Below are 16,086 nucleotides of genomic sequence, written 5' to 3' on the forward strand. Positions count from 1 at the left end.
TTTTGCAGCTTGTGCAGCATACAGTTATTCCCGAAGCCGTGATTTTGTTATTTAAACTGCGTGCAGTTAAACCATTTAGCTGAGTTAGTTTATGAAAGTTAACAGTTGTTAAGTCTCACGTCACATAAATGAGGACTTTGAAGGGTAAGGGAAAGACCGAATTCATGGCTGACTGTCAATGGCGCTGCAAAGATGAAGATTCTGGGCTTAGCTGTGGAAACTGCCAGTCTTGTGTGCTTTCTTCAAAACTCTTGCAGACAATTTACTGGTTTTTAAAAACAGGGGAATTAACGAAAAGGAAGTTTCTCTCTGGTGTTCTTGCTCGCTGTGAAAACTCTGGCATACTTGAAAACATCAACAATGTCTTGGAAGTAACCATGGGGAAGGACTTTACTTACGCACGGTCCCGATTAAAACCAGGTCTGTCTGGAGACGCATCCCACTGCAGCTCAAATCGAGCTCTGGACCCCAAGATACTGAAAGATGACATCAGACAGACATGGGACTGGTTCAGTCACAGCTCGAACTGGACCAAATCGAACTACCTCATGGAAATGTTGTCTCTATGCGACACAGAACTTCTCCACATCCTTGGAAACCTGGTTCATGTTCTGCTAGTTAGAGAAAAAAGAAACCCCCACACTTTTAGATCAGGTGAGGGCGAATTATGTGGTTATTATAGACTTATAATAATAAGCCTAATAGCCAGTAATATTTGTTGTTTGCTAAAGTTATTTTGTTAAGATGCTGTTATGCCTCCATTTATTTTTGGCTTAGCCTAATAGATTTTTTAGTTCATAATTGATACTGACCCTCACTATAGGCCTATTACATTCTAACAGCTTTGGGTGGCACCACAGAGGATGAGATCGCCTCGATACCAGAATCACATTATTCATTCAGCTCAGATGGGAATCCGGATCTGGAGCTGCTTATTTGTGCCAGCTCAGTGTATGGGGCTGTGGACCTCCCATCCCGATGCCAGGCCGATGACGTAATGGAGAGTACCGTGGACACAGGCTGTGTCTCTCTCACCAGTAAGCTGATACAGCAGTGCTTGGGGGGGCAGGGTGAGGTCAGGGGGATGGCTGTGTTCACGCTTAACCCTGGATGTCGATGATGAAACATGTCTTAGCTGAATGCCATTTTGTTTTGTTTACTTTTTGAATACTTTTGTGGTCCTGGGTTCTACATTTATGTGCAGTGTGATATTGTGGTCTGCATCGGTCAATGAGTGAGTGAGTGTGTGGATTCACTTCTCTGTCATCCCGTGTGTGTGTGTGTGTGTGTGTGTGTGTGTGTGTGGGCCTGTTTTGCAAAGCAACACGAGCAGCAGTGAGTGATGGTGGACATAAGGAGACCAGCTATGCCGGCTATGGGAGCGCGACGTCTGGATGTGACGAGAGAGATGCTAGCGATACAGACTCTGCCTACTCAGACGACCCTGCCCTCACGGTCGTGCCAAAGTCCTCTCGGTCCTTCTCTGGAGTCGGCCGCCACCGCGACTTCATCCGTCAGCTTCCTGTTCACATCACCAAGAGGATTCTGGGTACAAATTCTCTCTTGCTCCTTTTCTTCCTGTCTTTATTTCTATCTATCTATCTATCTATCTATGTGTCTGTCTGTCTGTCTGTCTGTCTGTCTCTCTGTCTGTCTGTCTGTTGTCTGTTTGTGTGTGTGTGTGTGTGTGTGTGTGTTTTCCTGGATCAAGACTGTTTGTGTAGGCCACAGTATTGCAGTAATCAAGAGTTTAAGTGGAAGGTTTGATATTATCAACAGAAAAAAAACAGGACTACTTACAGTAGACTAATTCCCAGGAGCTTTAATTGTCATCACTCTTGAGAGCAACCAGGGCAGGTCACCATGGAGATGGTGACACAATCAGGGTGGGAACAAAAAGACTTGTGTTGACTGTAACAGTCACTCTTACAGTTATCCAGGTCACAAGTGGAGTGTCCACCTATATGCATAAGCTTGTCCTCCATCACTAAAGGTTTCATAGTGTTGAAGTCACTAGAGAAGAAAAAAATACATGACCCTAGCCTTATCAAGATGAAAGTATGCTCGGTGGAGCACACCTCCATTCTGTGCTCTGCAAAACTATTGGCTCTTTCAGCCCAGACATGAGACCGACAGATTAGTGTATTATTGTAAATACAAGGTTATCTCTTTATTTGTTCATAATAACATTATGCTGATGCAGTAGATTGTGTTTCCACAATGGAAGATTAAAGGGGACCTATTCAACATTTTCAACTTAATAACACAGTTTGGAAATCATTGTGATGGTTAAATGTTGTGGCGAGAAAGGCGGCTTTCCCTGCTCCCTCTACCGTCTCCTAGCGGAAAACCAGCCTTGCAAGATCTGCACTAGCATCCTGGCAGTGTCTGAATCAGGAAGTCCTGTGAAAAGCGAGCGAGAACGAGCGAGAAACACAAAATACTTTAAATCCTCTGGTCATACACACGTCCCCTTAACTCATTGAGTGCCAAAAACGTAATATTACGTTTTTCATTCCCATGCGTTGAGTGCCAAAAACGTAATATATTACGTTTTTAGCTTTTTTTTTAAATTACGAAACTAGACACTCTAACACACCTTATGTGTGATTTTGGGAACTCTGTGATGAATGGAAATGAAATATATGACGATCGTGAAACTTATGAAAACGCACAATCTGGACATTTTATCTGGACATTTTATCATAACTCGGTTGCCGCTTTGGGTCGAATCAGTGACGTATGCACGTCAGGTCAAAACCAGGCCATTTTCGTGGGTCTATCACTAGGTGGCAGTCTCGCCAGGTCTCGCTGATCACTTCCCAGAAAGTTTACACAAGTAAGTAACAGGCAACACTTATATACATATACAACATATTTCATGAAAGACGTTATATCTCCATTTCTAGAAAAAAACAGCGATTTTGATGAAAACTAGCCACTGTTTAGCTTGGGATTACTCAGGAACAGAGGCGTGTAGAAATACACGGTTTGCACCCACCGAGAGCTTAAAGTCTCACCTTTTAATCGAGCTATTGTATGTGTTCATAGCTATAACACAGAATTCAACAATGGTCTAGATTGCTGGCACTCTAGGACAAAGCTCCCGAAAACAGCTTGGCATTCAATGAGTTAAAGCACCAGTTAGCCATGCCGGCTAGTTTTGAGATGGCTTCAATGTTCAATGTTCATCATGGCTGAGCCAGTGAAAATACCAAAGAGAGGTTGTGAAATATGCACCCCAAAGCTGTAGGGGAAGCTCCGTAGAGAAAAATGCAACAACAAAATTGAGAAATCGACCCGCTCCTGTTGTCATGCATTTGCGAGCATTCTGTAACACCACAGAGCCTATTTGCATTTGTTTTTAAAATGTGTCTTGGGTGATCCGATCACAAGTGGTCAGTTCACAAGTGTAAACAATCACCAACACACATCGTAAACTGATCACTCAAACCACTTGCTAAGTTGGTCTGAGACACTTATTGAGACACATATTTTTTAGTAGTGAATTATTCTGTGCTGGAAAAGTCAGCTGTGTGCTATAATTCCACCACTTCTTGGAATAATATTCAATGCACGTTTGCTGATGACACAGCAGTAGTTGGCCTCATTTCAAAGAACAATGAGCAGGCTTACTTGAGTGAAGTAGACAGGTTATCTAACTGGTGCCAGGAAAACAACCTCCTCCTGAATGTTACGAAGACCAAGGATATGTTGGTCTTGGAGTCAGTGGAACAAGCATTTCACTGCATTTATAGGCTACCTGTATAATGTATGTGACAAATAAACATTTGATTTGATTTGATTTGACTGTAAAAATGGACTTTCTATCTTGCACTCTAGAATCTTTGGTAAACAGGCTCATAGTGAAACCGAATCTTGGAATTTTACACTGTTATTACATCATGGTTGCCATGACACCATAATGTAACTCTTTAGCACCAGGCTAAAAGTTCCATTTGATACCCAATTCTTCTGTGAACTGGAGCTGAAAACTGTTGGTGCTTTTTTTTTTATAAATAAGAAAAGAAAACAAAGAACTCATGTCTAAGATGGCAATGGGCCAAACCCGGTATGAATTAAAGGTGTATGCTATGGGCCAAACCCGGTATGAATTAAAGGTGTATGCTATGGGCCAAACCCGGTATGAATTAAAGGTGTATGCTATGGGCCAAACCCGGTATGAATTAAAGGTGTATGCTATGGTCTCCCACAGGCCTTCTGGATAGCACCTCCCTCCTCAGCTGTCTGAATGTGTCCCAGCACTGGCAATACCTGGCTTTAGAGGTTCAGCACGAAGGCCGTGTGAAAAGGCTGCTGGAGAAAAAGGCCATGTCCCTGCAGGTACTGTATGTTGTACAAGGGCCTAATTTCTTATTTTATTAGATAGAAACACATCTGATCTCTTATTACAAAATAACACACACACATCACGTGTTACCTCTGTATTTCTCTGTGTGCCTACTCAGGGGAAACCCAAGGTCGTCAATCCTGCCTTTGCCAGGTTCCAGGATGTGCTGGTTGCCGCTAGAGACGATGAGAAGTTCATGTACCTGTCCTCACGAAGTAGGAAGGTAAATGTAGCTAAGAATAGAGATGCGAGAGAACAAGTAGAGGTTTAGTGTGGGTGTGCTGCTATCCTTTGCTCTGGGTGTTCTTTAAGGCCGTCACACACTGACCAAACTGCTGTTTTCTATTATGACGTATCAAAATTGCCCTAGAAAGGGCTAATAGAAAGGGGTCGATTAGAGCGATGCGACGGCAACAGTCGCCCTGTCATTCCACTTTCCGTGTGCGTTGCTCCACTCACTTCAATAGATTCTATTACATTTTTCCGGTCGCCTGTCGTCGCCATCACTGCCCGTGTGTGTAGGCCTTTACTTTGTCCTTTCTTGAAGCTAAGGTATTGGAAGGGGTCGAATCCGTAGCCTAGTTATCGAAGTTATTAGGCATTGTACTTATTCAAACAAATAAGTTCATTAGACCAAAGCAACTTATGAAAACAAGTGTTGAATGAGATCAAGATAACACTGAAGCTTGGTCTCCTGGTTTCAGTGTAGAAAATTAAATGAAACTGTAGTAATTATCCAGAAAAGGCCTTTGTACCACTGGGCCACAGAAGCCACTGCTCAGGCAACCTGACTCATCTAAGCACCTGTTTGTTAGGACTTGTCCATTACAAATCCCCTATGTAAACACCTAATGTCCACAGGTCCAAACGTAACCCAAACCCCTGGGACGCTGTATGCAGAACAGGCAGCACATTTGACATAAGGCTAACTGATGTCACATTATTTTATGGAAATTACGGCGGACCTTTCCACCAATATGATCAGTCGACTTCCTTCTAAGAACCCTGATTGGTTTGCCAAAACGTCAGTCACCTGCTGAGGGGATGAACCCCTGATTCTGAGTGGACGTGTTACGTATAGGAAACAGGAGGCCCTTGGACTCCACTTCTAGTATAAAAGACAGAGCACAGCAGCTCCATCCATCAGTCCATCAGTTTTTACGCATCTTCTCACTGGAAAGAATGTTCTGCAGAATATTCATTAAATCTACTGTTTAGTGGTTCATTGGCTTAGATTTAGTCAGGCTGTGTCACTGTTGTGGTATTGTGAATACAGTTCCTTGGTCAGCGGCAACTCTCTTGTCTCAGCTAGTGTGTCCTTGGATGGAGTTTTCTCCAGAGTGCTAATTGGTGTTTGAGTAAACGGCCTTGTGTAAGGTTTTCCACCACATCCGCACACCAGACGTAGCTCCCAAGCAAATATTTAATGATGTGACGTTTTGAGGCCACGGTCCAATGTCTCATCCAGGTTAAGTGTTAAAAGCAGAAGAGACACAAAAAGATAAACTATAACAGAAGGTAGCTAGAACTGTGTGTGTGTTGGACCTTCTGCATGCCCATCTTGTGTTCATCTGCAGGAAGGGGCGTTTGAGTCCGCCTACACTGGTGTCATTACCAAAACCGTGACAATGGAGGAGCGCAATGTCTTCTGTGGAGTGTACAACATCCTTCTGATGCACAGCAGGTCAGTCATGCCCTCCGCAGTTCAACACCTGCTGCCTTTACATTTACATTTAGCCATTTAGCTGACACTTTTATCTACAACGTGGCTTCACTGTTCCTATGCATGCGCTCCTCTGGTATCATTAATAAAAATCTGTTAGTGATTTGTTTTCCAGGTAATTGCACAAAGAAAACACAAAATTATGCATTTCAGTCACTTCATTTATTCTATTTCATTACTATTTTCAGAATATATTATATTATATTATATTATATCATATTATATTATATTATATTATATTATATATATGATATACTGTGTATATTATATTATATATCCTGTTTTTTCCTGGTTGAGCGTCAGTAGCGTTGCAGCCTGGACCTGCCATTGTGAATCCATGGCACTTTGGACAATTGTCTGCCAAATACAAGTCACTTTATTTAACTCCACTTCGCTTGCAGGGAGGACCCGTCGCGGGTGGCCCACTACGGTGGCGGGCAGCTGGTGGTCACGGGGTCCAAGGACCGCGTGGTGCGGCTGGTGGATGTGGTGGCGCAGAGGGAGGTGCCACCGACCATGCATGGCCACGCCGGGAGCATCCGAACCGTGCTGCTTTGTGAGGACCGCGGCCTCGTCTTCAGCGCAGGATATGACCTCAGCATCAGGTCCACACTCAGCTGCAAATACCCAGCCTTGACTGACTGTTTAAAAAAAAAAAAAAAATATTGGTTCTGTCAGGACCACTTTGTCAAAGACATAGTTGGTAACACTTTACAGTAAGGGTACATTAATTATCATTAATTCATACATGAATTAATTTATGATTTATGCATTACTTCATTCATTTATATCTTATGAATCATCAGGAATTGACATGAATTCAAAGTCTCTCATTCATGACCTCTTGCATGAACAACACATCAACTAAAGCATTAGTTACGGTGGGAACATCATTCTGATTTATGATTTCTTAAGCATGGTCATCATGATTACATGAATTTAAGGTTAATTACTCATGATTTCATCATGTCAGTGGCCCCTTAACTAAAGTGGGAACAATGACATGTGTTTAGAGAACTGCACAAGTTGTGTTCAAATCGGAATTTGAGTAGTGATGACTACATTTTTGGCAGAAAAATAAATCATTGTGATCATTCTTCAAACAAATCATAATGATGTGCCCACCATACCTAATGCTTACTAGTTGATGTGTTGTTCATGTATGAGGTCACAAATGACAAACTATGAACTCATGTAAATTCCTGATGATTCATGAGATATTAAGGAATGAAGTAATACATAAATCATGGATTAATTCATGCAACAATTCATGATGATTCATGTAACCTTACCGTAAAGTGTTACCAAATAGTTTTTATTTTGCATTTGGCAGTATGCTCTGTTCTGGGAGCCCCCTGACCTTCTGTGTGCAAAGATAGAAAGCTTAAGGCATAAAGAGCAGCACATATGTGTGTTTGTGTGGTGTGGTGTGGTGTGTGGTGGTCACCATAATTTGTAGGTAAATAATAAAAAAAGAGTTTTGTGCACACTTACGGCAACAGCAACAAAATAAAACAGCGCTGCATTCCTTTTTCTCTTCACCAGGTGCTGGAATCTGAAGACGGGCGCTTGCACCGCGCTCTTCAGGGGCCACACGGGCACCATCAACTGCCTGGACCTGCACGGCGACAGACTGGCGTCTGGATCCAAGGACGGCAGGGTCAAAGGTCAGACATCTCATCTGCCAGGGGAAAAAACACAGTCAGCTTCTCTCTCTCTCTCTCTCTCTCTCTCTCTCTCTCTCTCCCTCTCTCTCCCTGTCTCTTTCTCTCTCTCTCTCTCTCTCTGTGTTTGTGTGAGTGTCAATTAAATGATAGTCTCTAGTATCATTCCTTCTCGCTTCACCATAATGTTCCTTGTAAAAAATAGATAATGTGCAGAAATCTAGTAGTTCTGGAGCTTCAAAGTTGTAGCTTTTAACCCCCTTTCACAAGTGTGCTCTTTCAAAAAACAAGCAGTGCCGAAAACAATAGGATGTATGCATATGATGTAAGGAACTTGCTTCCTATTGAAGAATCTTGTGGTCTACATCTCATTTGGGAGTTTCAGTACCTCTCACCCACTATCCAAATCAGGTCATGTGTTTTAGTTAAATGATCCAGAACCCAGACGAACCTCAGACGAAATTCAGATTTGCAAGTTCGTCTGGGTTCACCCAGGCTACCAGAATACTGTAGTGTCTTTTTTGCCTGTTTCATAAGAGACTGCAGTAGTGCATTGTTTTTGTGTCCAGCAATCACTGGACTTACCAGTTGTAACATGGGTAATGAAACTCTGAAATGAAGAGTTGCAGACCACAATCATTTTTTGGCAAAATTAAACGTTCCAGACCACAAGAGACACAAGTGTACTTCTTGAATGTAACGCAGGTTCCAGTAAAATGGATTGTACACCAGATGTATCTGTCAGCTTGTGCGTCTCAAGCACATAGCTCTCTTGGGGTCTGAGTGCACTTAAAGCAAAGTACTATGTGTGTGACAGAAGGAGTGTGTTTGTGGTGGTTTTGCTATTGTGGTTTTGCAGTTTGCATGTAGATAGATAGATAGATAGATAGATAGATAGATAGATAGATAGATATACTTTATTGATCCCTAGGGGAAATTCAAGGAAGGAAGGAAGGAATTCAATGGAGATGTGTGTGCATTTGTGTGAGTGTGTGTATATGTGTTTGTTTATCCCTGTGCAGGTCATAGTATATGTGTGCGTGAAAATCAACCATTTTTGAATTATTAACTAAAAATGTGATTTAATTTGATTTGATTTGACCAAATTCATTATAAATAATAAAAATATATCATGTACCTGCTCTGACCAGTGTGGAACTTATCGGGCAAGTGTGAGGAGTCGCTGAGGTTTAAACACAACCAGCCTGTCCTGTGTGTGAAGATGGACAAGTCCTACGTTCTGAGCAGCTGTGCCGAAGGCCTGGTCAAGATGTGGAGTCTGGAGACGGCCTCCATCCTCAAGGTGAGTGGACCACTGCAATTGGCGAGCTGACCAGGAGCAGAATTATGGATTGTTTTTCAGTTTGCATCGATCCAATGTCATAGGTTGATTCAAATTCAATTCTTTATTTTTGTGGTGATATTTAAAACTATATGAACGTATGAATGATCCAAGTGACTGGATATGTTTCTGCGAAATGAAGAAGTGTGTTTGAATGACACACTGACATAATAATGACATAATCATTAGAACAGTGTTAGTAAACATCTAAAACCTTTACTGTTCCCCCAAACTGTATATAGCCTGTTCTTTCTGCCCTACGCCTATCTTGCAGCCTCTTATAAGTCCTGCTCTTATATATTGTGTACTCTGTGTGTGTACGTATGTGTGTGTTGGCGGTTTGTATTGTGGTTGTGTGTAGACTCATATAAAGCGTGTTGTGTTGTGTTGTGTTGTGTTGTGTCTCTCCCTGTGCGGTAGGTGATAGAGGCCCATAAGGGGCCAGTGGGGTGTCTCTACATGAACGAGTGGCACATCCTGACCGGTGGCACAGATGGGGAGGTCATGGCCTGGAGCGTCACCCCCGACTTCAAGAAGTGTCTCATGACCTACCGCCACCCGATGTGAGTCCCTGTGTTAAGTAGACTTACTGCCCCACTTTGCACGATGTGAGGCATTTCACATTTTTGATTTGACTTTTAGGCTCTCTGTCTCTCTCTCTCTTTCTCTCTCTGTCTCTCTGTCTTTCTCTCTCTCCCCATTTGTCTGTCTCTGTCTCTCTCTCAATATCTGGAATTTGAAGCATGCTACAGTGAGTGAAATATAACGTAAAACTCAAATAATAAAAATGTAAATTTTGCATTGTAAAATTCCAAGCTGCGTGTGTGTGTGTGTGTGTGTGTGTGTGTGTGTGTGTGTGTGAAAATGAAACAGGGAGGTTTTGTCACTGACGTGTCAGTACCTGCGGGCGATCACCGGCTGTCTGGATGGAAAGATCCGGATCTTTAACTTTGTCACAGGAGACTGCCTCAAAGTGATCAGGGCCTGTGGTCACAACACTCCAGTCCACTCCATACATGTGGCCGGAAACAAGTGAGTCATTCAACCCCACCCAAACGACCCAAACAACAACCCAAACAACGACCCAAACGACCCCTAATAGTACATCATCCATCCCTCAGCTTCAAGTTGTAAGGCACACTCAAGACGTGTTTGGCATCTGTTGTGCATGCTTAGTGAGGTTATAATGTATTGTAGTGGTTATTCTTTCCTTGGTCATTCTTTACATTGTTGATCTCATGAGAGATAGGGTCAGTCATTTTGACACATATCCCATTTTCTGATATTGTGTGAAGTTGCTCATCTCATTCCAGACTAGATATAATATGTGCATGTGCCGGCGGTGGTAGCGTAGTGGTTAAAGGAGAATTCCAGTGTGATTTTGACCTAAAGTGTGTTGAAACATGATACCGAGTGTGACCGTATGTCTCATAGCTCATTTCGGCTTGTCCCCTGCACTCAGAAATCTGGCGCTAGTTAGCCAATGCTACCAACAGTTTTTCAATGGGGGTGCCTCGGGCATCGGCCTAGCCATGCAAATACATGTAAATCACTGTTTTACACCATTTACGAGGCTCAAAGTAGCTCCATACTTCATTGGTAGACTTCCGAGGGCCTTGACATTTAAAGGCCGATGCCCGAGGCACCCCCATCGAAAAACTGTTTGTAGCATCGGCTAACTAGCGCCAGATTTCTGAGTGCAGAGGACAAGCCGAGATAAGCTATGAGACATACGTTCACACTCGGTATCATGTTTCAACACACAAGGTCAATATCACACCGGAATTCTCCTTTAAGGAGCTGGGCTAGCATGCAGTAGCCAGAAAAGTTTTGGGTTCAGTTCCTGGCCCCAAGTTGCTCTGGGGACAATGTAACAATACCCTTGTAATATAATTGACATATGTAAGTTGCTTTGGAAGTGTCTGCTAAATGAATAAATGTACACTACAGTTCTAAAGTTTGGAGTCACTTAGACATGCATTTGTTTTCATCATTAATGTTGTAAATGACTGTTGTAAAAAGAAATGACTGATATTTAATGCAATATCTACATAAGTATACAGATGCCCATTATCAGCAACCATTCATTCAATGTCACTAAGGCACATTCTGTTTACTAATCTGATATCATTTTAAAAGGCTAACTGAGAAAACATTGGAGAACCCTTTTGCAAATGCAAATTATATGCAAATGCACATAATGTAATCTGACAACTACTGCCCTGATTAAAAAAAATCAATGCAACTGATCTCAGCTGGTATTCTGTCTATAATGGAGTGGAATGACAATTTCTAAGTGACCCCAAACTTTTGAATGGCAGTGTACACACATACACACACACACTCTCACACAGAGTGTAGATGCGTTGGCCGTTGCAGTGTGACAGTGACACCTTCCTGTATTCATTTGGTGTTGGGTAATGACAGATATTTCAGTTGTGTTGTGTAATGTTTAACCTTTGACCATTGAACTTTGACCTCTCCTCAGCATGGTGGTGGACACGGATGCCGGGATATTCCTTCTCCAGTTCGCCAAGGTGCGCTGGGACTACATGTCGTCGTCCGAGTGCGAGGCGCAGGAGGAGCCCAGCGTTGTTGCCAAGGAGACCAAGGCCGACCTCCGCAAGCACAGCGACACTTATGTGAGGGCCAGGCGCATGGCGGTCATCGGATCGTCCAGTCACAAGCTCTTCCCGCTCGCTGACCAGGGCAACGAGGCCTTCTCACACCACGCACGCAGTGTGTCCGCACTGAGTATGACACACGCCAGGGGTGAGGCCCTCTCTCAGTCACACTCCTTCCTTTACTGGTCACTGGCCACTGCACACGAGATGGCTTGTTTTTTAGTGACTGATTTTTCTGTGTGTGTGTGTGTGTGTGTGTGTGTGTGTGTGTGTGTGTGTGAACGCTGACTCCCACTCATGCTTTTTCTAAGTGACTGGTCATAAGATTACATATTTTTGATTGATTGATTGATTGATTCACTGATTGGTTGGTTGATTAAGTAATTGATTGATTAATGTGTGTGTGTGTGTGTGTGTGTGTGTGTGTGTGTGTGTGTGTGTGTGTGTGTGTTTCCACAGAGGTCCAGCAGGAGTGGATGAGGCCGGTTGCATGGACCCCCCGGCAGCCTTACAGGCACAACCGCGCCTACATCGACCTGCAGCCTGAGTTCATGCCCAAGGGCCTGTCTGCCCTGTCCTCTTCCAGCGGACACGGCCACAACGCCAGTCATGTGCCCAGCACCACCACCAGTGACCTGGGTAAGGCACCTAGCACCACCACCAGTGACCTGGGTAAGGGTGCCTGACCATTGGGCGACTGTTGTGAGTCCATGCCACTGGACAAAAGTGTCTGCTACCGATACCTGTCAGTTTGCTTTGACTTTACTTTACTATAAGAAAGAAATGAATGAGGATGAAAGCAACCTGAACCTAGAAAGACAGCATTAGGTCTCACTTTAGGACAGTCTATCAGTGTGCTATCACTGTATCATTTTAGTGTGTCATAGTTTCAGGGAAATGTAAATATTGGTATGTTGAAAGACACATATTATTTTTAAACTGTTTGTGTTCTCCCAGGTCGAGAGCAGAGTTTGACGAGTTCGGAGCTGAGCCGCAGCGAGAAAGCTCTGCTGCGCCGTGTCCAGACGCGCGGTCTGCACCGGCCCGTGACGCCCGAGCGCATGCTGCTGACCCTGGGCTCCTCCTCACAGCTGTGCCCCCTGGCCGAGCCGCTCCGCGCCAACCTGGAGTGCAATGCCCGCGTTCGTGACGCCTGGGGCTCCAAGCCGCCGTCGCCGCCATCGCCCCCCAAAGATGACCTCTGCCGCCGCCCCGACACCACTCCCCCCCCACCGACCGCGGCCTCTCCGTCAACGCACATGCACAAGGCTCCTTCTCCGCCGCTCCTGGTGGAGGGACGCCTGCAGCCTAACACCCCGAGGCTGCCACAGCCGTCCCTCTACAAGCACACCAACGTCATCTACACCCCTCTGATGCACCTGGCCTCGGAACCGGACCCAAACCCAAACCCAAACCCAGTCCCGAGCTGGGGAACGAGGTGCCAACAAGCGCGGAGCAAGCAGGTGCGCTCCTGTGTGACCTCACCCGTAAGGGCTAGCTCAGAGGTCAGAGGTCGAAGCACCACACCTCAGCAGCATCAGCGCAAGAGACCCCAGACCGCTGGAACAGGAGGAGCCGCCGCTCGCAAGGTCTGTGGGCTTTTATTGGGCTCGAGTCTACAAAGCTATTAAAGCACTCAGACAGGACCAAGACATAGCAAAGCCTTTAAAGCACACTCAGGCAGGACCAAGACATAGCAAAGCCTTTAAAGCACACTCAGGCAGGACCAAGACATAGCAAAGCCTTTAAAGCACACTCAGGCAGGACCAAGACATAGCAAAGCCTTTAAAGCACACTCAGACAGGACCAAGACATAGCAAAGCCTTTAAAGCACACTCAAGCAGGACCAAGACATAGCAAAGCCTTTAAAGCACACTCAGGCAGGACCAAGACATAGCAAAGCCTTTAAAGCACACTCAGGCAGGACCAAGACATAGCAAAGCCTTTAAAGCACACTCAGGCAGGACCAAGACATAGCAAAGCCTTTAAAGCACACTCAGGCAGGACCAAGACATAGCAAAGCCTTTAAAGCATTCTCAGAGAGGACCAAGACATATAGCTAACCGCAGACATATGCACTTCAGACATATAGCACAGACATCATGTACTTCAGACGTATAGCACCTCATGCACTTCAGACGTATAGCACCTCATGCACTTCAGACATAAAGCACCTCATGCACTTCAGACATTTAGCACCTCATGCACTTCAGACGTATAGCACCTCATGCACTTCAGACATAAAGCACCTCATGCACTTCAGACATTTAGCACCTCATGCACTTCAGACGTATAGCACCTCATGCACTTCAGACATAAAGCACATTATGGTGTCAACATCATTTTGTCACTACTTCTACTGTGTGTGTGTGTGTCTGTGTTTCTGTATACGTGTAAGAGTGTGTGAATTATTTTTAATAGATAAGTTTGTATGTGTCTCTCTGACTCTGTCCACCTCCACCCCCCCAGGTGATGACGCCCAGTATTCCTCTAGCCCAGGGTGACCCCCCTCACCCCCACCCTCCTCCACCCCACCGCATGCCCCTGCGCACCCCCACCGCCCCCTCCTCCCGCTCCGGCAAGCGCCCTGGCCGGCACGTGGAGTTCAAGGCGCCCCTCGCGCCGCCCGGCGGTCACCACAACCCTCTCGGTCCGCCCGGCGGTCACCACCACAACCCTCTGGACCCGTTCCGCGAGCACGGTGGCTTCCAGCTGCGCACGGACACTCAGCTGGAGGCGTACGTGCGCCAGGAGACGCAGCGGGCGCGCCGGGAGAACGCCCGGGCCAGGGCCGAGGCCCAGAGGCTCCATCCCGGCGGCCACGACCCGCGGCGGAGGAAGATGACCGTGTGGAGGGTCAGGGTGAAGGGGCTTCCCCACGAAGACTTCACGAAGGAGGATCAGGTGTACGCACCAGAACTGGGGCCGGACGTTTACATTTGAAGAGGAGGGTTTGTGTGCTGCGCAGAGAGTGGGATCATGGGAAATGAGAGGAGGAGAGGTGGTGAGACACCGAGAGATACTGGAATGTGTGTGAGAACACATAGCCTTAGAGTTATGCCTATTGTGGCACACACACACACACAGAGACACACACAAGCACGCACACACACACACATACAGTACACACACATCCACACTCAGGCATAAACAAAACATCTGTGTTCCAGTCCAGACCTCCAGCTCAACCAGCTCAATCAAAGTCAATTTTTTTTTATATCTTTGCTACTGTAATCTGCACCAGAGTTTCAGGACAAATGTTCCTTTAATCTTTTAGTCTTGAGATTTTCTTGAAATACACTAACTAATAATTGTCTGCACAGCAATTGACAGCAATGAATAAAGCAGTTTATCACACATTTATCAGACAGATTGTATGTTGTGCTACTGGTCAGGGGGTTATGCTGCAGTTACAGTAGTTTTCCTGTTGATGTTGATGCACCACCATGTGTTTGGAACTATTACTGGTTCACTTTGTTGCCTGTCAGACTTTCTGTAACTGAACTGCTCTTAATCAAATTGTTTTAGTCTTTTTTACATTGTAATACTTTAAATTAGAATTAAATAAATTAAATTGTATATTATATTACTGGACAAAGTGACTCTTCATTGCATGTCTAGGTTAAAGGCTTGAACCACTAGGTGGCAGGAGAACACCATGAGTTCCCTATGAAGGACTCATCACCATCAGCTGCTAGGTTTAAAATGTATATAATCTATGATTTTTCTTTATTTAAAAATATCAAACTACCTCATGTTAAAATGAAAGGCTAGCAAAGGCAGTCTATCTATCCATCTATCTATCTATCTTAAAAAAGCAACCTAATTATTCTGATATTCTGAAGAATTACACAATGAGAGACATATTTGGTTGATGGACTCATTCATTCATTCATTCATTTGTTTATCCAAAAACATACTATAGCAACATAGCATGTGGAAGAGTGAGCCCCTTGTTGAAAATGTTGGAAACGTCTCTCTATTAAAGAATATAAGTGGCCCACAGACTCAGAAAGTAGAATCTCTTCCTCTAAAATGTCAACACGAAATAGAAAAAGACAAAATAACATACTTTTCTTGGGGGTAATTGTCACACATCCAGGTCAGCCAGGGCTAGTTTTATTTAGAACAGAATAGAATAGACCAGTCCTACACTATTGCCCACTATCTCCTTAATTACAGTCATGATGGCAATAGTGACTTCACTCCCGGCAGAACAAACCTGTTTACACAATCACAGGGGTAAACACATTAGGGTTTATCAGCATTTAGTATGCCACTGCTAAATTAATTTGGACAATATAGGCCTCTTAAATGTTGTTGCAAAAGCAAGCCCACCAGAGATGCAAGCACATTGAATTTAGGTTAGGCTCCGTGAAGCT

General features: G+C 44.5%; 1 protein-coding gene across 1 annotated transcript; it reads left to right on the forward strand.

The window, feature by feature from the left end:
- Positions 1-164: 164 nt before the first annotated feature.
- On the forward strand, positions 165-15,136 carry fbxw10 (F-box and WD repeat domain containing 10). Its single transcript, XM_076298724.1, has 15 exons — positions 165-654; positions 861-1,037; positions 1,322-1,549; positions 4,217-4,344; positions 4,470-4,574; positions 5,929-6,035; positions 6,476-6,679; positions 7,620-7,741; positions 8,890-9,041; positions 9,501-9,643; positions 9,954-10,112; positions 11,569-11,852; positions 12,164-12,376; positions 12,662-13,293; positions 14,174-15,136. Exons 1-15 carry the CDS (start codon positions 165-167, stop codon positions 14,645-14,647), a joined length of 3,618 nt encoding a protein of 1,205 aa, XP_076154839.1. The 3' UTR covers positions 14,648-15,136.
- The last annotated feature ends 950 nt before the right edge of the window (positions 15,137-16,086 follow it).

This window comes from Alosa pseudoharengus, unplaced genomic scaffold (assembly GCF_046254945.1).
Source record: "Alosa pseudoharengus isolate Yale_2024_CS ecotype anadromous, Long Island Sound unplaced genomic scaffold, YU_APseudo_1.1 YU_APseudo_1.1_scf_21, whole genome shotgun sequence".
Lineage (NCBI taxonomy): Eukaryota > Metazoa > Chordata > Actinopteri > Clupeiformes > Clupeidae > Alosa > Alosa pseudoharengus.